The sequence below is a fragment of the Tachysurus fulvidraco genome, chromosome 9 (genome assembly GCF_022655615.1).
Source record: "Tachysurus fulvidraco isolate hzauxx_2018 chromosome 9, HZAU_PFXX_2.0, whole genome shotgun sequence".
Classification (NCBI taxonomy): domain Eukaryota; kingdom Metazoa; phylum Chordata; class Actinopteri; order Siluriformes; family Bagridae; genus Tachysurus; species Tachysurus fulvidraco.
The window spans coordinates 15,981,502-16,003,842 of record NC_062526.1 but is presented as its reverse complement, the minus strand read 5'-3'; the positions used below and the strand labels follow the sequence as shown (position 1 = coordinate 16,003,842).

At 37.8% G+C, this 22,341-nt stretch overlaps 5 protein-coding genes across 9 annotated transcripts in view; all 5 read right to left on the bottom strand.

Annotated features, from left to right (window-relative positions):
- Positions 1-2,639: 2,639 nt before the first annotated feature.
- Positions 2,640-4,236, bottom strand: LOC113639352 (histone H1). The gene has a single exon (XM_027141182.2). The coding sequence runs from the start codon at positions 4,145-4,147 to the stop codon at positions 3,533-3,535; it is 615 nt and encodes a 204-aa protein (XP_026996983.1). The 5' UTR covers positions 4,148-4,236; the 3' UTR covers positions 2,640-3,532.
- A 2,545-nt stretch (positions 4,237-6,781) lies between these two features.
- zgc:153409 (histone H4) lies at positions 6,782-7,330 on the bottom strand. Its single transcript, XM_047819117.1, has one exon. It carries the CDS (start codon positions 7,276-7,278, stop codon positions 6,967-6,969), a length of 312 nt encoding a protein of 103 aa, XP_047675073.1. The 5' UTR covers positions 7,279-7,330; the 3' UTR covers positions 6,782-6,966.
- Positions 7,331-7,686: 356 nt separating this feature from the next.
- On the bottom strand, positions 7,687-8,060 carry LOC113639278 (histone H2B-like). The gene is made up of 2 exons (XM_027141050.2): positions 7,930-8,060; positions 7,687-7,840 (listed from the first exon to the last, which is right to left on the bottom strand). The coding sequence occupies exons 1-2, from the start codon at positions 8,058-8,060 to the stop codon at positions 7,687-7,689; spliced, it is 285 nt and encodes a 94-aa protein (XP_026996851.2).
- A 460-nt stretch (positions 8,061-8,520) lies between these two features.
- LOC113639528 (lysosomal membrane ascorbate-dependent ferrireductase CYB561A3) lies at positions 8,521-12,953 on the bottom strand. Of its 3 annotated transcripts, XM_027141439.2 has the most exons (7): positions 12,516-12,584; positions 11,831-11,915; positions 10,890-11,088; positions 10,428-10,636; positions 10,094-10,248; positions 8,852-9,020; positions 8,521-8,688 (listed from the first exon to the last, which is right to left on the bottom strand). In XM_027141439.2, the coding sequence occupies exons 3-7, from the start codon at positions 11,074-11,076 to the stop codon at positions 8,665-8,667; spliced, it is 744 nt and encodes a 247-aa protein (XP_026997240.2). In that variant the 5' UTR covers positions 11,077-11,088; positions 11,831-11,915; positions 12,516-12,584; the 3' UTR covers positions 8,521-8,664. The 3 variants fall into 3 exon arrangements, with proteins under 3 accessions (XP_026997240.2, XP_026997248.2, XP_026997231.2); XM_027141447.2 differs by lacking the exons at positions 11,831-11,915; positions 12,516-12,584 and adding an exon at positions 12,810-12,953; XM_027141430.2 differs by lacking the exon at positions 11,831-11,915 and having other exon boundaries at positions 12,516-12,721.
- Positions 12,954-16,785: 3,832 nt separating this feature from the next.
- hdr (hematopoietic death receptor) overlaps positions 16,786-22,341 on the bottom strand; it is a 7,519-nt gene continuing 1,963 nt past the window's right edge. Inside the window, exons 4-10 of one of the 3 annotated variants that reach the window (XM_027141415.2) lie at positions 21,186-21,297; positions 20,739-20,827; positions 20,432-20,524; positions 20,299-20,339; positions 20,083-20,181; positions 17,426-17,462; positions 16,786-17,333 (exon numbers count right to left, since the gene is read on the bottom strand). In XM_027141415.2, the coding sequence (XP_026997216.1) occupies positions 17,035-17,333; positions 17,426-17,462; positions 20,083-20,181; positions 20,299-20,339; positions 20,432-20,524; positions 20,739-20,827; positions 21,186-21,297 (770 nt within the window). In that variant the 3' untranslated portion in view covers positions 16,786-17,034. Of the gene's footprint in view, positions 17,334-17,425; positions 17,463-19,929; positions 20,182-20,298; positions 20,340-20,431; positions 20,525-20,738; positions 20,828-21,185; positions 21,298-22,341 lie in introns of all 3 variants that reach the window. The other 2 variants (XM_027141399.2, XM_027141406.2) reach the window with 2 other exon arrangements.

The window sequence follows — 22,341 nt, the reverse complement described above, 5'->3', positions numbered from 1 at the left end:
TAAATCAACGCAAAACGATAACGTCATTATTTGTGCTATTATTCATAGAAAGTAATAAAGGGAAATAATCAGCATTGAAGTCATTGCTATTAATTGCGCAAAATCGATAAATAGTAAATATGCTTTAATTCAAGCGCTGCTTGAGCTATTGAAGAATTTACTCTATATAAAATTACTTTCTGCTGATTTGATGACACAATCATCGTGTTTGGCTCAATCTGGCAACCCCAGGGAGGCACGCCTCTTAGTAACTGCACAAAACCCCGCCTGGGATGCTCTTTCAGTGCGGCTCTGAAATTCCACCAAGCTGAGTGGAAACGTGCAAAACGTGCAGTGTGAAGTGCCAGCGTAGAAAATCCGGGGTTCAGGAAAAGTGTACATTGTACGCGTGCAGCTAGCGCGTGCTGCTGATAAATGTGAAACACGGGGGTTGTTCTGCACAAGTGTTCGAGAAAATGCCAGAATATCATCTTGTCTTTGAGCTGCACGGCGGCACGCGCAGCACAGCAGTTTACGTCTACTGAGCGCGTGCTGCCACCGCGTGGTTCACGTGGCAATAATTATCAACTGAAAGCCATACCGTTCAGTCTAATAATATTTTTGTGTAATTTTTATTTTAAAATTATGCACCTAATGAAGAAAAATGCCTCAAAACACATTCTTTTCAGTATTGTTGTACTGAACTTTTAGCTTTAGACTTAATCGTTCACTATGTTTAACTTAAAACTGCTACAGTATATAACCCGAAACATCTTAAGAAAATGTGAGTAATTAGATAGCAGTTGCAACATTAGCTGTGATGAAGTTGTTGCAATGTTGTTCAGTACTTTAACATGCCAGCATGATACACTTAATTTTATTTAAATATGGCCTTGGTGGCTTAGTAGGATGTAATTCAGAAATCAACAGGTAACTTCTTGAACCAAGATATTTAACACACACACAAAAACAAACAAACAAACAAACAAAAAACAGCAGTCTAATTGGAGACATCAAAGTCATATTTAAATAAAATGAATCAGAATCAGGTTTGTTGGCCAAGTGTGTTGACACACACACGGAATTTGGTTCCAGCTGTTTGTGACTGAACTCTACAGACATAAATAACACTATACTATACAAGATAATACAGACTATACGACAATGCAGATGTGATACAATAGACAGTATGAGTATTTAATATGAATACAGAATATATGACTGATCATTTATGTACATAAAGTGTGGGAAGTGCAAATAACAATATTGTGCAATATTATGCTTTTTGTACAATATGCAGCAGCAGTAGTGTGTGTAACATACACAGATGATGTGATGACTGACAGTTCTGATAATGCAGTACTTATGCTATGAAGCAGAGAATATAATTATGGTGAGTTGTGCATGGAGGCAGTGCAATCAGCTCATCTTAGCACAACTAAGAGCTGACTCTTTTCACTCTCAAGAGGCTCCCCAGTTGTTGGTCTCCTGAAGTTATGGTTATTCTGTGAATCGCTCTTGGTTTTTTCTCTGACTAATCCCCTGTTTACCCATGTCACTGACTTCTCGGTCAGACTTGTGCTGTTTTCTTTAAATGTTTTAAAGTTTGGATAGTTTTAATAACCAAACTTTACACTTTACACCAGAACTTTGTGATAACTCCTGGTGGTTCATGATGCTGTTTAAATAAAAAAAAAAAAAAAAAAAGAAAGAAACCTGGTATAAATTCCATATTAACTGCACACAAGTTTAATGATAATCCCAATTACCTCTGTTTCATTTACAGCTTGTAACATTAAGTCACGAGTCGTGGCCTAATGGTTAGAGAGTCTGACTCGTAATCCTAAGGTTGTGGGTTAGAGTGTCGGGCCGGCCACAACTGAGGTGCCCTTGAGCAAGGCACCGAACCCCCAAATGCTCATGGTGTGTGTGTGTTCACTGCTGTGTGTGTGCACTTTGGATGGGTCAAATGCAGAGAACCAATTCTGATTATGGGTCACCATACTTAGCCATATGTCACGTCACTAAACATTATGCATCAGCAGAGGTGAATACTTTTGGATGGCAGAAAAAAAAATCACTATAATAGCATGTACTTGTCTTGCTGATGTTGCTTCTTTACATAAAAACAAACAGAAAAATTAAATTTACCAAATTCTCCCCATGATTATCCTGTTTTTTAAGGCAGGTGTTCATTCACTCTTAACTCAGTTCGTTCCTCAGTCTATTTAGTTGAATGTGTAAGCAGGAGTGAGGTAATTAACTGTACATGCAGTAAGTCTATGTCTATAACTAGCCATGAGGAATTAATGTACACAAACTCAAATATTTGCCTCAATAGAAAATGAGATTTCAGTCAGGGCAGTTTGTATGTAAGAATTAAAGTATAAGTAAGTCTAATAATATTGTTTGTTGTATGATGTTTTATTATTTTAGATATTTACATCATTGCACATAAGTAAAGTAATCAGAGTCAAAAGATGACTGGAATATGAGTACAACACAAATATTCAAATAAATATTTAACATAAATTACTGTGGGATATTTAAATATTACTTTATGAGATCCACTGGTCTCTTACTTCTGATGACTGGGATAGATAGTCATGTTTCATTACTCCAGTACAGTGTAATATTGTGGTAATAACTGCACAGAAACCTCGGATTTTACACGTTTATTTGTTTATTTATCTTACATAAATGCATAAAAGTTTTAATGTCAAAGAAACATGTTATATCACAACTACAGAAAAGCAGTTATTGTTACACAAATAAATAAATTAACATCTTTGTTTTGACTATTTACATGACGTTTTTATCAGTGTATATATGTACACAAAGACAGGAAAAATTGGACAAACATGAGCAAAAACTATTACAGGAAATGAAGTTTGGTAACGAGATGGGAAAAATAAAAGTTTAATTGTAATGTACACTTGAAGTTTTTAGTGTAAGGGTTTTTATCCAGGACTGTGGTCTAAGCGGCTCGAAGAGAGATTGGAAAGCTGCACAAAGCCTTAATGGGATTTGTGCATCGTGTGCAGAGGTAGTGATAGTGTGTTGTGTTTTCAGAGTTCACTAAATCAATAGAATTATTTCTATTCAAATATTCCATCACTGTTCACTTCCGTGTGAAAAACAAGCAAACAAAAAACAAACACTACTTTCTCTACCGGAAGTGCGAACGGAGCAGACAAGATTGTTACTTATTACTTTGGAACAATTACATATATATATAAAAAAAATTACAATGAGTTGTCGCAATTTTATCAATAAAAAAGAAAGACATTAAAAAAATAAAAATTATCCACAAACCATGAATTATCAGTGTTTCTCCTGTGAAAAACTCGGATGAAGACATGGCTGATGTTCAGTGTGCCCCCGTTTGTTTTGCTGTGTATAATCTCGCTGGTGATCCTCTACATTTAGCACGCTTGCACCACTCCTCCTGTAGTTCGTAGTATTTTTAATTAGTTCTGCGCATGCTCAGTCCAAAATTTAACCCATTTAAGTGACATCTCGGTGGCTCTTTGAGAGCGTTTCTGTTACTTGCTTATTTCTTCTTGGCAGCCGACTTCTTCCCCTTAGCTGCTTTGGGTTTGGCTGCTTTAGGCTTCCCGGCTTTGACCTTCTTAATCGGGGTCTTGGCCACTTTCTTCGCCGCGGGCTTCTTCGCCTTCTTCGGGCTCTTTGTGGCTTTTTTGGCCGGAGCAGCTGCAGGTTTCTTTACTTTCTTAGGCGCCTTTTTAGGAGCAGCTTTCTTAGCTGGTGCCTTTTTGGGTTTTACCGCTTTAGCTGCTGGCTTTTTCGGCGCAGGTTTCTTGGCTTTGACTTCAATCTTTTTGGTCGGCTTCTTCACTGTACCGCCTTTGCTCACTTTGAAAGAGCCGGATGCTCCGGTGCCTTTAGTCTGCACGAGCGACCCCTTCTTCACGAGAGCCTTCAGCGCGAGCTTGACGCGCGAGTTGTTTTTCTCCACATCGTATCCGCCGCCCGCGAGTGCCTTTTTCAGCGCGGCCAGTGACACGCCTTTGCGCTCGTTAGAAGCAGATACAGCTTTCAGGATCAAGTCTGACACGCTTGGTCCGGACTTCTTCGCTTTTGATGCGGATTTCTTTTTAGGCGCTTTAGAAGTAGACGCTGCTGGAGTTGGTGCGGTCTCTGCCATCGTACTTGTCAAAAGGACTAACGTAAACGTTTGCGAGATTAACAAGAAACAAATTGCACGTAGTGACAATGTTTACGTCGAACAGCTGAGGGCGACATATAAACGGGCGATGAGAACCTTATAGACTCAACCGACCGCGCCGCTGTTCCCAACAGTAGAGAGTGGACTTCAAATGTGTTTTCTTACCTTGAGAAACGCTGTAATTTCCGAACAAATGATCCATAAATCGCAGTGTAAAAAGTATTTACTGATAGCTGAGTTCCCGGTTTGCACGGCTGGTTTTTGTTTTGCTCGATTTGCCCCGCCATTTTGTAATAAATGACAAAAACGCAGCCAAATCTGCAGGGAGACTGAGCTGTGGAAACCGTACTTCCTCTATTCTTTTAAAGTTTCTATAACAAATTTCGTGACGAAATGGGGATTTTATAGACATTCCACACACGAAAGACTCTGATTCACATCCCCATGGTCTTTTCGCCCGGACTTTTGTCATTACCGAGTAATTTTAAGCGATTTTCGGCGGTGGAGGTAGCACACTTCCACACCGTCGCCATTTCAACCTCTCTTAATCTCATGGAGTCTTACTTTATCCCACCAAACATTAATTGCGTCTAATTTCTGCCAAAGATTCCACTAAATATACACAAACAAGAGAGTAAAATCGTTTTATTCGGGAGGAAGTCCCAGTCGTTTGAATTTAAACATTAAATGGACATGTTAGCATTAGCATTGTGTGGGATGAACTATACTGTATAAAGGGGTAAATATGAAGAATATTGTTCTGAATAAAACGTTGTGTTTTGCTCCCATATTAAATAAACAGTTCACTAAATCAACATAATACTTATTATTAATATTTAACAAGACCTTTAAAATGAATTATTAAGGACATTAGTAGCTTAATGCTACAGAAGCCACATATTTCCTGAGTTAGATCAGTATATCTGATATTTCCACCACTTGAAAAGGTTTTGTAGCTTTATGATTAATTAAATTAAAAAATGAGTTTCAGGTTTGTTTTTTAATCCATTAGGTGTACACTATTCAGTCTCTCATCAGTTTTTCCTTGTTTACTCAAGAGGAAAGAGTCCTTATAAGGAGGTTATTGCTTATTCACTCTGCAGCCCCTGGAATCAGTAAATAATAATTTTAATCACTAATAATTTTTTATTTTGGGTCATGACAGTCTTATATGCTGCAAAAAAGTATGTTTAAAACTCTTAGTTAATAATAACTACAAAAGTCTTCTATATATCAGTTTAAGTTGTACTTTAAGTCCTGTTAATTTAACCTGTTAGTGTGTTCATCAGAATCAGAATCAGAATCAGGTTTATTGGCCTGAAGTGTGGTGTTCCAGCTATTTATGAGTACAGACATACATAACATATAACACTATACATAACACTAAGACCATGTGAGACAATATAGGCAGTACAGGTATTATACTGTATAGGAATACAGAATATATGACAGATCAGTAATGTACATAAAGTGTGAGAGTGAATGGTAGTGCAAATAACAGTATTGTGCAATATTATACTTTTGTACAATATACAGCAGCAATAGTGTGCGTAACATATACTGATGGTGTGATGACTGACAGTTCTGAATGTAATGCAGTACTTATAGATATGAAGCAGGGAATATAATTATGGTGAGTTGTTAAGCAGGGTGATTGTCTGGGAAAAAACTGTTCTTGTGTTTGGCAGTTTTGATAAACAACGTTCTGTATTGCCTGCCAGGAGGTAGGAGCTGGAAGAGGTTGTGTCCAGGGTGTGAAGGGTCAGTAGTGATTTTTCCAGCCTGGTTTTTGGTTCTTGTATGGTACAAGTCCTGGGGAGTGAGCAGGGGAGCACAAATTATTTTTTCAGCAGAAAAAAATAATTGCTATAATAATTGCTATAATGAGATCAACTTAAGCAACAGTATTCTTGTGGGGTGGTTATATTTAGATAATAAATATTCTGTATAACAGTATTGTTATGAATGTGTATGAATCTATGAAAAAGTATGTTTATAGGAGTTTATGGTTTTATAAAGTTAACCGTTTTAACATGCTGTTCAGGCTTATAAGGCCTAATGGAACTAGTAGTAGTAGTAATAGTAGTACAGCCTTCACCATTATGACATGGTGTTTTTATTCGCTAAGAAGATGTGAGCTCAGACAGTTCAATTAAAACAGTATTGTTTATTACTTCTCAATTAATAATGTAAAAAAGAGATTCAACAAGCAGGTTTCTAACCAAATTTTGTATATTGAACATAATTATAGTGTAAATGTTTAATTTAGATTTTATTTTATATTTTGTAAATATTTTCATTTTAAAGGTCATCAGAGTTCTAGAAACAAAAAGTGAGACATATTTAAAAAAAACAGCAACATAATGCAGACCATCAATAATCTGATCATATAGTATCAGTTAATGCTTAACGATTTACTTACATTAAATAATTATTATTTTTCAAGATTACCATCGTTTACTAATTATTTGAAAATTCTTAATATTTTACATTATATATGCTTTGCATAAATAGTATATTCCTTATATTTACAGCACTTTGAATCTAATGTGCTATATGTCAGCATATATTTTACCCCAAGAGAATAAATAAAAATTAGCGAGTTTATATAAGTTAATTTTAAAATTATATATAAAAATATAAATTTATTGCCATGAATAACATTATCTTACAAAGCTCAGTGACACTATAAGTAAGGGCAAAATTTGGAGTTTGCTCTTAGGAAGAATAATTGGGCGGCCCTTAAAAGAGCCTTTGGGTGTTTTTTCTTTCAGATTGTGAAGTCCGGAAATGTGTCTTTAGCCGCCGAAGCCGTACAGGGTGCGGCCCTGGCGCTTGAGCGCGTACACCACGTCCATGGCGGTTACAGTCTTGCGCTTGGCGTGCTCGGTGTAGGTGACGGCATCGCGGATCACGTTCTCCAAAAAGACCTTCAACACGCCGCGAGTCTCCTCGTAGATTAGACCGGAGATACGCTTCACGCCTCCACGGCGAGCCAAACGCCTAATGGCTGGCTTGGTTATACCCTGGATATTATCACGGAGAACTTTACGATGCCGTTTGGCGCCGCCTTTTCCAAGGCCTTTTCCGCCTTTTCCTCGTCCAGACATCCTGACGTGCTCTTCTTAGTAGGTTAGCTTTGTGACCGGAGAAATAAGGGGAGGTATGTAAGCGAAAAGAGATATACATAAGACGAGGACCTAGTTGAAAGCTGTGTGCTGTGGGTTTGGCGTATAGCCAAATTTGAACAAAGAGGGTTTAATAGAGAATTTGTTGTTTTTTTGGTTAGATTCATTATCGCTTTTTATTACTATTCATATTTATTGATTTTATAACACACAAAATAGTTCATTATCATATGTTGAAAGTACACTCGTTATTTTTTTGAACAGGAAAGGTATGATGTCTGTTTGGCCAGAAGCTAACAATAATTATAGGAGACGAAAATCAGCTCCTTTGTTTTGACTTGGACGGCTCTCAAAAGAGCATTTGGTTGTAATTTTCTACTAAAAGCGTTTTCACTTGAAGCTGGTGTACTTGGTCACAGCCTTGGTGCCCTCAGACACGGCATGCTTGGCGAGCTCGCCCGGAAGCAGCAGGCGCACAGCGGTCTGAACCTCGCGCGACGTGATAGTGGCGCGCTTATTATAATGGGCGACGCGCGACGACTCTCTAGCAATCCGCTCGAAAATGTCGTTCACGATAGGGTTCATAATACTCATAGCCTTGGAGGAAATGCCCGTGTGGACCTGCTTCAGCACTTTGTACACATACTGTAGATGGCGTAGCTCTCCTTACGTGACTTCTTGCGCTTTTTACCACCTTTAACGGCCGTTTTAGTCACTGCTTTCTTCGAACCTTTCTTAGGAGCCGATTTTGCGGGTTCCGGCATTGCTATCAGCAAAGAATATCACCCTCGAGTAATCATAAGTATGTCAATACACGACTCACCCTGAGTAATTTTTATATATATATATATATATATATATACACACACACAGCGCATGTGTTAATTTAAAACAAGTTCCCAACGATTGGATGACACCTTTCCATCGTTTCCTATTGGATATTGTTGAACATCAACGTTCTCCTGCCCGTCCTATAAAAAACATTGTTTCGCTTGAATGTTTTTCCCCCTTAACAAACCGGTCTGAACCGGATTGAAGAACAAAGACAGGATGATGGGTCATATAATTAAAATGATGGATAGCTTGAATTTTTTAATTTATTTTAAATTGCATATTTTATTGCTGTTATTTTGTCAAGTAGCATATAATGTAATACAGATCTGTATGTATATTTATCATACAAACACTTGATGCACTGCATTTATACAAAAAAAAGTTCAAACAAACAACTGGTGCAATTTTAATAATTATGAAAAAATATATATAATGTAATGCTCTGAGATCAGATGCCCCGAGCATCTGTTTCTAGGCATTAAACTCATCCAAAGCAGACAGCTTTGAAAAAGCCATCTCAGAGGCTTTAAGATTTCAGCTGTCATCACCTGGCAGTTGCTGGAGAGAAGAAAAATAGGAAAAAAAATAAACATGAAGGTCTGTTATAATTGTATAAAAGTAGCTATTACACACACACACACACACACACACACACACACACACACACACACGTGTATATAGAACTGAAAAATACTTTTAGTACACACAAACACAGTCTCACCCTGTAGCCCGCCTCTTCGTTCCTTGGCTCAGGACGTTGCCAAGTTTGATTGGACAGGATTTTCAGGACAACCAGCGCTAAAGCCACAATGACAACGCCAAGTGAATTGCCAAGTACCGCCTCCGGTGGAAGCTGCTTGTACGGCAGCGTCCCATTGGCTTCCGTTTTTCTACAAGAACAGACCAATAGCAGGGCAGATTTGGTGTTGTGGCACTTTTATTCTGAGTTGAGCCAAGATTAGCTGTTTCCACTCTTTTACATCCATTTTTTTTACCCTGGTTAAAGTTTTAAAGCTTATTTTTTCCCATTTTTAGAGACACACCTAGACAGCACTCAAAGACAAACAGTACTTAAAAACAATTTGACCAGTAACTAAACTTAAGTGAAGTAGTACCTACCAGTTTAGCATTTTGCAATATGCATGTCTAAATCATGCATTTGTATCAGGGTTTTTATTTTAACTCTAAAGAAAAATGCCATTTAATAAATCTTTGTATGAACAGGGTAACATTATTAGCCATTGGATCTATATCTATACATTCTATATAATTTTGTTGAAAAATTAATTTTCAAACAGTTTTTCTTCTTTGTTTGACAAAAAAAGAAAGAAAATCACCAATTCCCTTGTCTTCTGTATGTTGAAAAATAAATTGTATATGTCAGATAAATACAAAGAAGAAATAAAATCCTGGTGGATAACAGCTGTAGACTGTCATTCAAATTTGTTATAACTTTGAATAAGATGCAAATTTGGTAGAGGTCATCACTTGAGCAAATAGACCTTATAATTCTTTATCTGGTACCAGACTGGTTCTTTGTAAATGAAAATTCAAACCATTATTTTTCTGCAAATACAAAGGAAGAAGTGAGAGAATAACAATCAAACCCACACAAAGAACTGTTGATAATGTCTAGGTAAAGGTTTGAATTTTTTACCCAATACTTCCTCTTTTATACAATATGAATAAATAAAATGGGTAAATTTGGGGAAATACATATTTCTGCAGTGGAAAATCTGGCTACACTGGTTTTCCCCATTCAAATGTTAAGACAAAACTGGTGACTGGCCCTGTGAGCAGGAGGAAGCCAGTCACACTTAACCAATGAGCCAAAAAAAAGCACACATGTAGATGGAGTATTCATCCATCTGTACCTGTCTTCATGCTACATTCGGTTACCTTTCCAGTCTTGAGATTTCACTGACTGGCTGATTTAAAGACTTATGTTTTGTCTGTGACTTACAGTTCAAAAAACAGCTTCTCATTGATGCCCGAAATGCAGGACACGACACTGAGGACCAAGATAATGGCTCCCATCCACACATGAGAAGGTTTGATGAACGCTCGCAGAGGCAGGGGGGAACACGGGAGGAGGAAAGCTCCGAATCCAGCAACCCACTACACACACAACAAATACACCACAGCCAAAAACAAAATCGTTTAAATGGTAACATAGTTACTTAGCATGAACATCATCTACTGAATTGAAAAGTCCTTTAGATTAAATACCATCTTTCATTAAATCCTATCTTCTTTAGAAAACCATGATAATGATAAGACCAGATAGTTATCCACACCTGAGTGGCGAACAAAGCGCTGGTGAGGATTCCCACCCAGCTGTGCAGTGAGTACAAGTTTGCTGTATTATTGGCATTGTGATAGTCGAACACTGCACACAAGCCCACAATGGTGAAGATTAATGCAAGCAGGAGGAGGCAGGCATGGAGAATCTTCCATGGCAGCTTGTCCTGAGTCCAGGTCAGAGGGACACGATACACCACAGCAGCTGAGATAACAAAGATGACATATTTGATCGTAGCTGACTTCACCACTGAGCTGCAGATATTTTATTGTTATGAGCTCTAGATTATTACGTATGTCCAACATAAACACCATCAGTCATGCACTGCAATCCACAAATGACTCACACACACAAGACAAAATAAGTTCCTCCCAAGCACACACATACACATTCTGCTTATTCACCCACTTGTCATCCTCTTCACATTGCTTCATAAATAATGCTTTTTGACCCTCACCGTTTCCATACAGCACCACCAGGCCAATCACCATGAGTACAGGATGCCAGTTGAACTGCGTGATTTTCCCGTCCCAGGAGAAGCCACCAAGGTAGGTGAAATTCCAGTGGATGACCAGTACCATACACACCAGGCTGAGCACCAAACATAGCAGGTAGGCTGTGTAAAAGGGTACGGTCGCCTTCATCGCTTGAACCAACTGAAAAAATATGCACATATTAGAAAGACAGTCACATTAAACATGTCAGAGATTTCTCCCTCTGACAACAGAGCAGTAAACCGTCAATAATTTCATTCAGAAACAACAAAGATACAGCCTCAATCATTAATGTAGCACCTAAAACACTAAACACATCTCAGATATTCCAGTATAAACATTTACTGTGTCTCAGCATGGAGGTTCCTCATTATAAAAAGCAACAGTTCCTCCTGATGTCCATTGGGGAATCCCTTAAAGTGTCTATTTAAACCCTGAGGGATTCCCTTTCAGAAAAGCTGTGAAACAGCTTTTAAAATCCTTTAACCTTGTTTCTTAAATGTTATAGGCCACATGTGAATCTGGAATAAATGCAGAAAGCTTAATTATTTTCACCACTTGGAAATACTAATATGTTCCCAATATGTTCCCAAGAAACCGCAATCTGTAAACTCCTGACTGAAAACGTACTGTTAATGAAGACTGCTTCTATAAATATGAACCATGCATCTCCTTACCAAGAAATGTTCACCACAAAACCAAATCTTTCACATTTTAAAATATGGATGTTGTTTATGTGGAGCTATACAAGTCGTGTGAACAAGTGCATACATATATACCTGTTATTTTGATTTAACCGGAAATATGCTTCTAATAAAAAATAATTTACATCTGACCAATCAAAATCCAGAATTCAACCACGGTGTGTCCTTTTGCATATTTCGAATCTAACAAATCGACTTACCTGAGCAAATGGGTTTCAAAAGTTAGTAGCCGCAGTAATGTTGCTACTATGATGCGAGTTCTGGATCTAAAAGCCAGAAAGTTTCCTGTTTTTGGTGACATCACACAAAAAAATAAACCGCGTGATCTGTGTTATTTGTTATTTAAAATGATTTCACTTCTTCTTTCCTTTCCTCAGAGTCTGTCTTCCTTTCCAGAGATCTGCCCAGGTGCAAAAAGTCGCCCCCCACTACTACTACTACTACTACTAATAATAATAATAAATAAATAAAATAAATAAAGTACAATCAATTATTATTATTATTATTATTATTATTATTATTATTATTATTATTATTATTATTATAAGCTATGCACATATGTGGTATTTGTCGTCTTCTGAATTTATTTTATTGTTTTGCATTTTTAATTTTTGATTATTTTTTTTTGAAGCAAGAAAATGGAAAGTCGAATGACCAAAAGATACACGGACCATTGTCAATGAATATATTAAATAAACTAAATTTCAGCTTCAGAAAATAAAGACAAAAAACAAATTGGTGTTATTTCCACGGTAACTCAGTCCTCGCTCGCTCATACTTTCGGTAAATAAACTGCGTGGGTAATTAAAACGAATCGATAAAACAAGATAACATTCGGCAGTTTATGATACTGTCTCAAAAACGTTAGAACTGTTTATAACACACCTTAGAGCTTCCCTAGCTTAGCAGAGCTGAATGCCATGGTTTACTTCCGTCTTTCCACAGCGCAATGCACCATGGGTAAAGCAGTGGATTTATAGTTAACTATATAGCTACAGTATTGTTAATAAACTTGTGTTGATAAAATTTCTTTTTTGATCGGTAGTTGAATTTAAATGAATAATCTCAATAAACAATGATTTAGTGTAGCTAATTCTGTAAGCTAGTGAACCAGTGTTAACGTATTCATCGATAGACACTTATTGAACTTTTGAACGTCGCTGTGGATAAAGGCTTTACCAGACATCCCAAGTGTCCCGGAATTTCCGGGAGTCTCCCGCATATTGATTGCGGCTCCCCGATGTCCGCAAATTAGAGCAAGCGATCGAGAGCGCGCATGCGCGACAGAGACTGCGCTCCAACCCTTGTAGCGCGCGCACGGCAGAGAAGAAGGGGGCGCGAGAGACCTTGAGTTGTGAGTGCTAGTGTGCGTGTGTGCCTCATTAAGCGCATGTAAGACAGAGAGCATCCTGATTGGTCTGTTTCGGTAAGTCAACCAATCACTTGTCAGTGTAAGAGGGCTTTTATTTCTTCTCCTGAACCGAATTAATCAGTGTATCTAGAAACAGGAGCGCCATAATGGCCCATGGCAGAGGGAGAGTGCCCCAAAAAAACACAGTATAAGACGCATTTTACACCAGACTACACGAAAGTGTCCCCCTTTCTTATAAGCGTTAAACATAATGACAATGTTGCACACTGTAAAGTTTGTAACAGTGACTTCAGCATTGCCCATGGCGGGGTAAATGATTGTAAAAGACATGTTGATGTGAGTCCGTCAAAAGTTTCATTTAATCTTCAGCATATATAAATAGTAAAAGTGATCTACATATTTTAATATAATTAACAAATAATTGGGTAACACTTTACAATATGGTTCATTAGTTAACATTAGTTTACTACGGTAGTTCACATGAACTAATAATGAACTGCACTTATAAAGCATTTCTAAGCATTTATCTTTGTTAATGTTAATTTGAACATTTACTAATACGTTATTCAAATCTTGTTAACATAATTGAATGCACTGTGAACTAACATGAACAAACCATAAACAGCTGTATTTTTATTAACTAACTTGTCTTTTCATTTATTTTTCTTTTATTGTATTATTATTATTATTATTATTATTATTTGTTTGTTTGTTTGTTTGTTTGGGGGGGTTGGAATACCTCCTGGAAAATACTTTTCGCAGGGTGGGATGTCTGCAGAACATAAACATAAAAGAAAAGGTTATTATACAGAATAATATAAAGTTTAATATAATACAATGTTCAAGATTAATATTAGATATATTAAATGTGTTTGTATTTATCCCCAACGAGCAAGTCTGAGGTGACTCAGACAGCAGTTACGAGGAAAAACTCCCTTGAATTCAAGGAAGGAACCTTGAGAGGAACCAGACTCAAAGGGGAACCCATCCTCATGTGGGTGACACTGGAGGGTGTGACAGTATGACAAATGTTGTATTGATGAGGAGATTGTTGTCCTTAAAGGCCACATGGAGTTGGCATCTCCTCTTTAGTATAGCAGAGTCTAACTGGAGCTGGTAAATCTCTAGATGCCTCAGGATCCTCACAGAGTCTGTCTCATCTCAGTGGATGTCCAAAATCTTCCTGGCACTGAAGACAATTAATAGTTAAGCGTTGATACTTTTCTAATTTAAAACCTGATTAAAGAAATGTGAGTATTGTTTAACACCAATGTACATTTCCAAGGATCTACAGTGAGATCTTCAGACACCTGATCATCACACCCATATGTGGTTCTTCCCCAAACTGCTGCCAGTTTATAATGATCGAAAATATCTTTGATTGCTGTAGTGTTTACAAGGTAGTCAAAGAAGACAAAGTGTCCCTGTGACTAACTATCAATAAATAATTGTGTTGATGTAACAATCTGAGTAGCGTTCACTATACATCCATTTCGACAGTACCACTCATATATCAAACAGTTTGCATGCTGTTTTGCACAGTTTTTGCTGTCTTTGCACATGCTGTCTTGCACATTCAGTTTTGCACATTAACTCTATCAAATTACAGACCTATTTTAAACCTTTCATTTATGTCTAAAATGATAGAAAAGGGAAACAGTATATTTGAAGGGTTTCAGTCAGGTTTCAGACCCCATCATAGCACAGAAACTTCACGAGTTAAAGTTACAAATGACTTGTTCTTAGCTTCGGACCAAGACTGCATGTCACTATTATGCAAGACTGCATGTCACTATCTACTTGACCATAGTGCTGCATTCAACACTATAGATCACAACATTCTATTAGATCATACAGGTATTCAGGGACATTTAAGTTTAGATCCTGTCTGATCGATACCATTTTGTAGATTTAAATGGTGTATCCTCCAATTTATTGCCAGTTAATTATGGGGTCTCTCAAGGATCAGTTCTAGGGCCTCTGCTTTTCTCAATATACATGCTTCCCTTAGGGAACATCATTAGAGGCATGGGATTAGTTTCCATTGTTATGCTGACGATACCCAGTTATATATCTCATCAAAAACAAATGAAATAGCTAAATTGTCTAAATTAACTGAGTGCGTTACAGAGATAAAAAGATTGGATGACCTGTAATTTTCCGATTACAAAACTCTGATAAGACAGAAATATTACATATCAGTTAAAAAAAAAAAAGCACACAGAATCTCTCACACTTCAACTTCCATTTAGAGGGATGTAACTACTAGCTCAACAGTTAAAGACCTGGGTGTTATATTAGACAGCAACTTGTCATTTGAAAATCATATCGCCCATATTACAAAGACAGCTTTCTTCCACCTTAGAAATATTGCCAAGGTAAAAAAAATCCTATAATTATCTGAGATTTGCTGAGAAGCAAGTTCATGCATTCAAAACCTCTAAACTGGACTATTGTAATGCATTACTAGGTAGTTGTCCTCCATCTTTAATAAATAGGCTACAGTAAGTCCAAAATGCAGCTGCCAGAGTTCTAACCAGGACAAGAAAATATGCTCATATAACCCCAATTTTATCATCTTTACACTGGCTACCTGTTAAGTTTAGGATTGATTACAATCTGCTGCTACTTACATACAAGGCTTTTAATGCTTTAGCTCCCATGTATCTCACTAGTCTTCTAACACATTACAGTCCATAACACTCTCTGAGATCACAAAATATAATTCCCAGAATATCAAAGTCTACTAAAGGTGGTAGGGCATTTTCGTATTTAGCTCAGAAAACCTTGGACTAGTCTTCCTGATAGTGTTCGTCGCTCAGACACTCTTTCCCAGTTTAAATGTAGATTAAAAACTTATCTCTTAAGTCCTGATTATTTATAATCACACCCTCTAGTGTCACCCAAATGAGGATGGTTTTTCCTTTGAGTCTGGTTCCTCTTAGGTTTCTTCCTTTACCATCCAAGGGAGTTTTTCCTTGCCACATTCACCTCAGGCTTGCTAATTAGGGATACATACAAATACATCTAAATATATCTAATATTAAACTTGAATTTTTGTATTATATTAATCTTTACTAAAAAATAACCTTTTGTTAATGTTCTGTAAAGCTGCTTTGAGACAATGTCAATTGCTCTATACAAATAAATTTAAAATCAAATTAATTCTGGGGACACGGTGGCTTAGTGGTGAGCACGTTCGCCTCACACCTACAGATTTGGGGGTTCGATTCCCATATGTGGAGTTTGCATGTTCTCCCCGTGCCTCAGGGGTTTCCTCTGGATACTCCGGTTTCCTCCCCTGGTCCAAAGACATGCATGGTAGGTTGATTGGCATCTCTGGAAAATTGTCCGTAGTGTGTGAGTGAATGAGAGTGTGTGTGGCCTGTGATGGGTTGGCACTCCGTCCAGGGTGTATCCTGCCTCGATGCCCAAAGACGCCTGAGGTACAGGTTCCCCGTAACCTGAGAAGTTCGGATAAGCGGTAGAAAATGAATGACTGAATGAATGAATTCTTGCACATTGACTTGACTTCAAATGTTTGACTACAGTGCCCTCTTGCGGTCAATGGCAGCATGGTATATTGTAATAATACATCCCTTAAAGAAACAGCGTTTAAAAATACAGCTAGGTTTTTGTGTCGTCTATGAGATCACTAAAAACTGAAAGTAAGCTGATGTATAATGCTTTTATTCATCATAGATTTAATTTAGAATTTTAGCTTTAAATTTTAGCTTAGATTAAATTTCATTAGTCTGGGCTTATAAAACACACACAAAAACATAGCAAATAAGAAATTTAATATTAAGTAACAAATGTAGAAAAAGGAAAATCAGCACTTCACATTATTACATTTTTTTGTTTACAAATACATTCATTATATACACATACAAAGATCTTTAGATCTAGTACAAAAAAATAATAAATAACACTCAAATGTCTAATTTTCCATCAAACACATTATAATTTATTCTATTTATATTATAAGAAGCCATAAATAATAAAGCACTGCAGTAGACCTTGTGCTCTTTCTCAATCATCTTCATATCTGAAGTAGCCATATTCAATGGCTTTTGCAGTGATATTTTCTGCAGACAGCCTCTGGTTCAGACTTAGCAGGTCTTTAATGAGCCTGTTAAAATCTGCCTTCATGCCTTCTTTCTCCATCCAGATCTTCAGCAGCTCATATACCCTGTCCTCAGGTAAAGACCAAGACATCTCAGCAGTCCTTATGGCATTGTCATTCAGGCCAATAAGTCTGAAGAAGCGGTTGTGGAAGTTAACATCTATCTCTCCAAACAAGTCGAAGCTTTTCCTCAGAGAGTCATCTCCTGGGAATCAAATAGAGGCAAGAACCAGGTCACATACTGTGCAGGAATGATAAACTGAAGTATGCATTATATGAAGGAGGACAAGTATATACCATTTACAGGAACAAGTCTGCGTAGTTTTGTGTTTTCCTGGTATGGAGAGAAAATAGGAAAATGCTCGTTAATACAAACATGATTTTGTACTGAATATGAAGCTTGGATGATGCTGTGATTCGCTCAGCCACCAGATGGCGCTGCACAGTGTGGTGCCATTTGCCAATTAATTGGCTCTTTGATTCGGGTCTTTTATATGAACGTTAAAAGTCAAAAAGTAAAAAACTTTCAGGGTAATTTAATCAAACTGCTTCCATGGAAACCTTTTTTAAATAGCTTATAATATGGCTTCGTTAGTGTGAATTGTGAACGGTGTGATTTACAAGTGTACTCTATAGAATATTAAGGCCATGCCCATTAAGTCTCAACTCTGGCTTATCAGGACATTCAGCTGTTGTTTTCCTTCTTCTTTTACCTCAACACTATTTTGAAAAGCGTTTAAACTTAATGGTGGTCGACAATGGGATTTTACTAAAATTATCAACATACGACTATTTCATAATGTAAAACAAAAAAAAAAATAAAATAGGGGGATGAAAACTGAGAAATGGTTGAAAAACTGAGGAAAACGAGCAATATACTCTAAAGTGAAAACAATAATAAAAATTGTCTACATCTACATACCAAAACAAACATGAGAAATCACATTAATTCTGAAACCACCCACGACAGCGGTGAATGCACGAGACGGAACTGTGAGAACAGTGACACAGTTCCAAAACTGTGTATTGTGAAAGCGGATGTGGTGACAAAGTGTGGGTGTGATGCAGTAGTTCAGAAGTGCTGAACAAGTTGAGGACAAAGAGCAAAACGACTAGCCGACAAGCAAAAGCTTACGATAAAGCTGGTCATTTTTAAAGCATGGATGAATAAAGCGTCACATAAAAACACACAAGCATGCACACACACAGCTATGCGCGCGTCAGTTAAAGCTGCTAGAGCCTGACTGTTTTTTTTAACAACACAATTGAGGAATATTAAGCTTCCAATGTGATATAAACAAGATATTTAGTATTCTTGTGTTAAGCACCAAAACACTGTTTAGTTATTAGCTTTAATCAACACCTTCTGACCACTGAGGGCCGAGAATGAAACAGTGCTGTGGTATAAAGCTTTGAGAATGTAATTTTAAAATCTTTCTCCCCTGGAAATTAAGCGAATTTTATTTACATAATCCAAGTGTGTACGTCGGTTCCACCTGACTGAACTGAGTAACGAACACGATTAAACAAAGTGTGTATTTTTCGAAATATAACAGAGTTCACACCTGACCTGAGAAATCGACATGCTACTACTGTACTTTTAAAAGTACAGTAGGATCTAAAAGCATGTTCCAAGATTCTACATGAATTGATCACATTTACTGTACATCATTTATACTAATGATGGTTAATGGTTAATATTTTTTCTTACATCATACTGACCACCTATTCTTGTGGATCATAAAATGCAGTGATTTTGGACCACCAAACCCCATTGTTAGGTGGCGCTGCATCACTAAATACTGAAACACTTGAGTGCAGAAATTATTTTTTGTTCTTTTTTCTTCTGTGTTTAAGCAAACTAAGCAAACTGTAAGAAAAAATTAAAAACTCCAAAATGATGTCATTCATTTCCTCTGACTCATAATACACTATTTAATTTCTTTGTACTTGCTTCTTTTTTATCTGTACTTGGTTTAGACAACATTCTAGAATAATGCTTTTTCTACCACAATCAGTATATGATCCATCTGTCTGTCTGTTCTCACACCTAATTTTAATACTCCCCTTTCCATTCATCTAACCTTATCCTAGTATTTTTGGCATTTATATACAAGGGGATAGAGGAAAGAGCTTCTTTATTCATCCATCAATGACCCACCCTTCTGCATCCATCTTCTCCTGATTCTTCAATTTCTCTGGTGTCTATATTCCCAAAATGAAAAAGGATTACAAATGTCATCTAATCTACCATTTCAACCATTCAGCAATTCTATCTTTTCATCTGTCCATCCAACATCTATCAATCTAACCAACCATATACCTGGCCCTCAATTTAACCATAACCTATCCATTTAGTGATCTCTCCATTAGTTCAACATCAAATCCACCCCAGATATATCCATCTACTAAATCCACTCGACAAGCAGTTAACATCTCATCCACTCACACATCTACCAACCCGACTATCAACCTCATCCCTCCATCCCTCCATCCATCCATCCATCCATCCATCCATCCATCCACCAACCAAACTTTCCATTCAGTAAATGACAACCCTATCCACCCATTCTTTCTCTACATACACAAATCCAAACTGTCTTCCACCTTCTAAACACAGCCATCTTTAAATTAACCCGAGCCTTCCCTGCCATTTCTGCCTGTAAAAAAAAAATCCTTCTTTTTACCTTTCTCTATTTTTTATTCCATGTCAAAATCTCCTGTTAACATAACACAATCAACTAGTTCTTCGACTGTAACCGGTGCTTGATGCCTGCCTGCACTAAAGCTGCAACTCTCACCAGAGTGTTAAGCTGCTGAAGCGTTAAGTGGCCGAGGCAGTGCTCGCTTGTCAGTGGACACACAGTCAAGCTGGCCTGGGACGAAGCCGTGGTGGTGGAGAGGCTTGGGCCGAGCCCTTTATCCTCATCGTCCTCCACCTTGTCTTCACCCACCATCTGACACAAAGTGATGAAGGGCTGGCTCTGTGCTCCATCCTCCAGTGTGCCATTGTTTCCTATCTGCTTCCCCTCCACCAAATCACTGTCGCTTTCCTAAAATGGAGAAGAAGAAAAAACATATGATGCATATCAACATCTCTCCCTCATGACACACACAAAGCATAGAAAGATAATAAAACTTAATAACTTAATAAAATTAAAATTACTTACTATGCACATTTTCCACATTCCTCTCGGCCATCTCGATGCCACTGGAATTATACAGTGGAATGAAAATATTGGCACTGGCAAAATTAGTTCATAAATGCGAAATTCATAAACCTTTGTGGAGGACATTTCTTGCCTGGTTTCTTACATCTAGCTGATGTTCTCCAGTAGAGGACACACCCGCCGATCACAATTATCATGACAACAGCCACGACTGAGATGACTGCCACTGCATTTCCAAATGCAAACACAATTTACACATATTGGTTGATATAATTTAAACTAAGCTCCTCCCTTGTTGGCAAAAGAAAGCATGATACTGGCACAAAATGAGAAAGCATTACTAACTCTGCCCTTAACCTGACATTATCTAATAGTAATTACAAAGTTGGCTTATCTAATTTGTGGGACTTCATGGAATAAGAATGTGTGTGTGTCTCTACCTGTTGATGTGCTATAGGAGCTTCTTTTTTGGCATACAGTGTTTGATTGGGCTGTGCAGCTCTTTACAATCTCCTCATCTTCTTTACATCTAGATTTATCAAACACAAGCATCTTATCAGCTTTAATCACAAGCAAAATACATGTAGGAGGAGTCTCACTTGCAAGATAATCGGCTATGCAAAATACAGACATTTTAAACACATTATATTGATATCTGTAAATTATAAAACCTGCATAAGTTAAATCAAATTGGCAAGCTAATGTTTCCGCCAAATATACACATGCAGTTTTAGTTTTGACTAAAGCGCCATTTCTTTTGCATTTCACAATTTTTTTCATTTAAAAAGCTCATGATGCTTAAAAGCCTTGGCTTAAAGGTTTGTGCTTGTGACTATATACATAAAACCAAACCCACACTTAGTGCAGAGGTGCGAGTGTGAACATACTTCCTGCATGTCTTGCAGACCTCACAGGCTTGATCCGGCAGACAGAAGGATCCTGCTTTACACTGACAGTGAGTGTTTCTCGTGCTATTGCAAGGCTCCACAAGCTCCTGATCTACAAACATCAATATTGATAAATAGATTGGCATCAAAATCAGAATGCTACAAACGCAAGAGTAAAAACACTGAAACTAAAAGTTCCACAACACTAACTGTAAATAGAAATGACATTTATCAAAGACATGGTGTCCATGTCCAAAATATCTCATTATTGTATAACAGGCCAGAATAACACCATTTACCCTTAGAGGTATGAAACGATATTTTAAACAAGCATCACACACCACCCCTGTGTTTTAATCATACTTTCATTCTCTGTGGGAAGAAAAACTACACCAAGTTACATATGTAACCCGGTTCCCTGAGAAGGGAATTAGACGCTGTGTCATGGCTGTTGCTATGGGAATGCTTCTTTGAGGAAGTGGTGTCTGAAGCTCTGTGTGCACACACACCAATTTAATGGCTCGGGAAGGATATGTGACGAAGTGATTGTGGGCCAGCGAGTCCATTGAAGGGCATCTACGTCATATTACTCCAGCTTCTATTTGTCTTAAGGCAAGAGCAAGTGGATGCCCGACCATGGCCAGCGACGCAGCATCTCATTCCCTTCTCAGGAAACCGGATTACATATGTAACCTGTTGTAGTTTTCTTTCAAGGGAAGTCGACACAGCATCAGGGCTGATGCTATGGAAATGCCAATAGACACACCGCCACGCAATGGTTGATTACAGAGGCCGTGAGAGAGCACGATTGGCCTGGGAACAGATTTTCCATAGCCCTGCAGGACTTGGGACCCTGGTGTGGGGTCCAGGTCCAGATTATAGTACCTGATGAAGGTGTGCGGAGAGGACCAGCCCACCATAGCACAAATATCTTTAAATGGCGAACACCCCTGGCTAAGGTACTGGATGAGGTGATACCCCTAGTGGAGTGAGCATTGATGACAAGAGGCGAGGCAAGACAGCACACCTCATAGGGCTGAATAATGGCCTCCCCTACCCGGTACTATCTTCTTTTGCCCTAGTCTTAGACAACAAAACAGACAATAGACAAACATACACAGAGCACTTCCTGAAGACAAAGAAGCTAGAGTAATGT

What these genes read in the sequence shown, in the direction of transcription:
- LOC113639352 (XM_027141182.2), bottom strand. Translation starts at nt 4,147, where the DNA reads ATGGCAGAGACCGCACCAACTCCAGCAGCGTCTACTTCTAAAGCGCCT.
- zgc:153409 (XM_047819117.1), bottom strand. Translation starts at nt 7,278, where the DNA reads ATGTCTGGACGAGGAAAAGGCGGAAAAGGCCTTGGAAAAGGCGGCGCC.
- LOC113639278 (XM_027141050.2), bottom strand. Translation starts at nt 8,060, where the DNA reads ATGCCGGAACCCGCAAAATCGGCTCCTAAGAAAGGTTCGAAGAAAGCA. An exon ending in ATCTACAGTATGTGTACAAA is followed by an intron (nt 7,841 to 7,929) that starts GTGCTGAAGCAG and finishes GCGGATTGCTAG; the next exon opens with AGAGTCGTCGCGCGTCGCCC.
- LOC113639528 (XM_027141447.2), bottom strand. Translation starts at nt 11,076, where the DNA reads ATGAAGGCGACCGTACCCTTTTACACAGCCTACCTGCTATGTTTGGTG. An exon ending in GGTGGTGCTGTATGGAAACG is followed by an intron (nt 10,637 to 10,889) that starts GTGAGGGTCAAA and finishes TTGTTATCTCAG; the next exon opens with CTGCTGTGGTGTATCGTGTC. An exon ending in GAGAAGCTGTTTTTTGAACT is followed by an intron (nt 9,021 to 10,093) that starts GTAAGTCACAGA and finishes CTGTTCTTGTAG; the next exon opens with AAAAACGGAAGCCAATGGGA.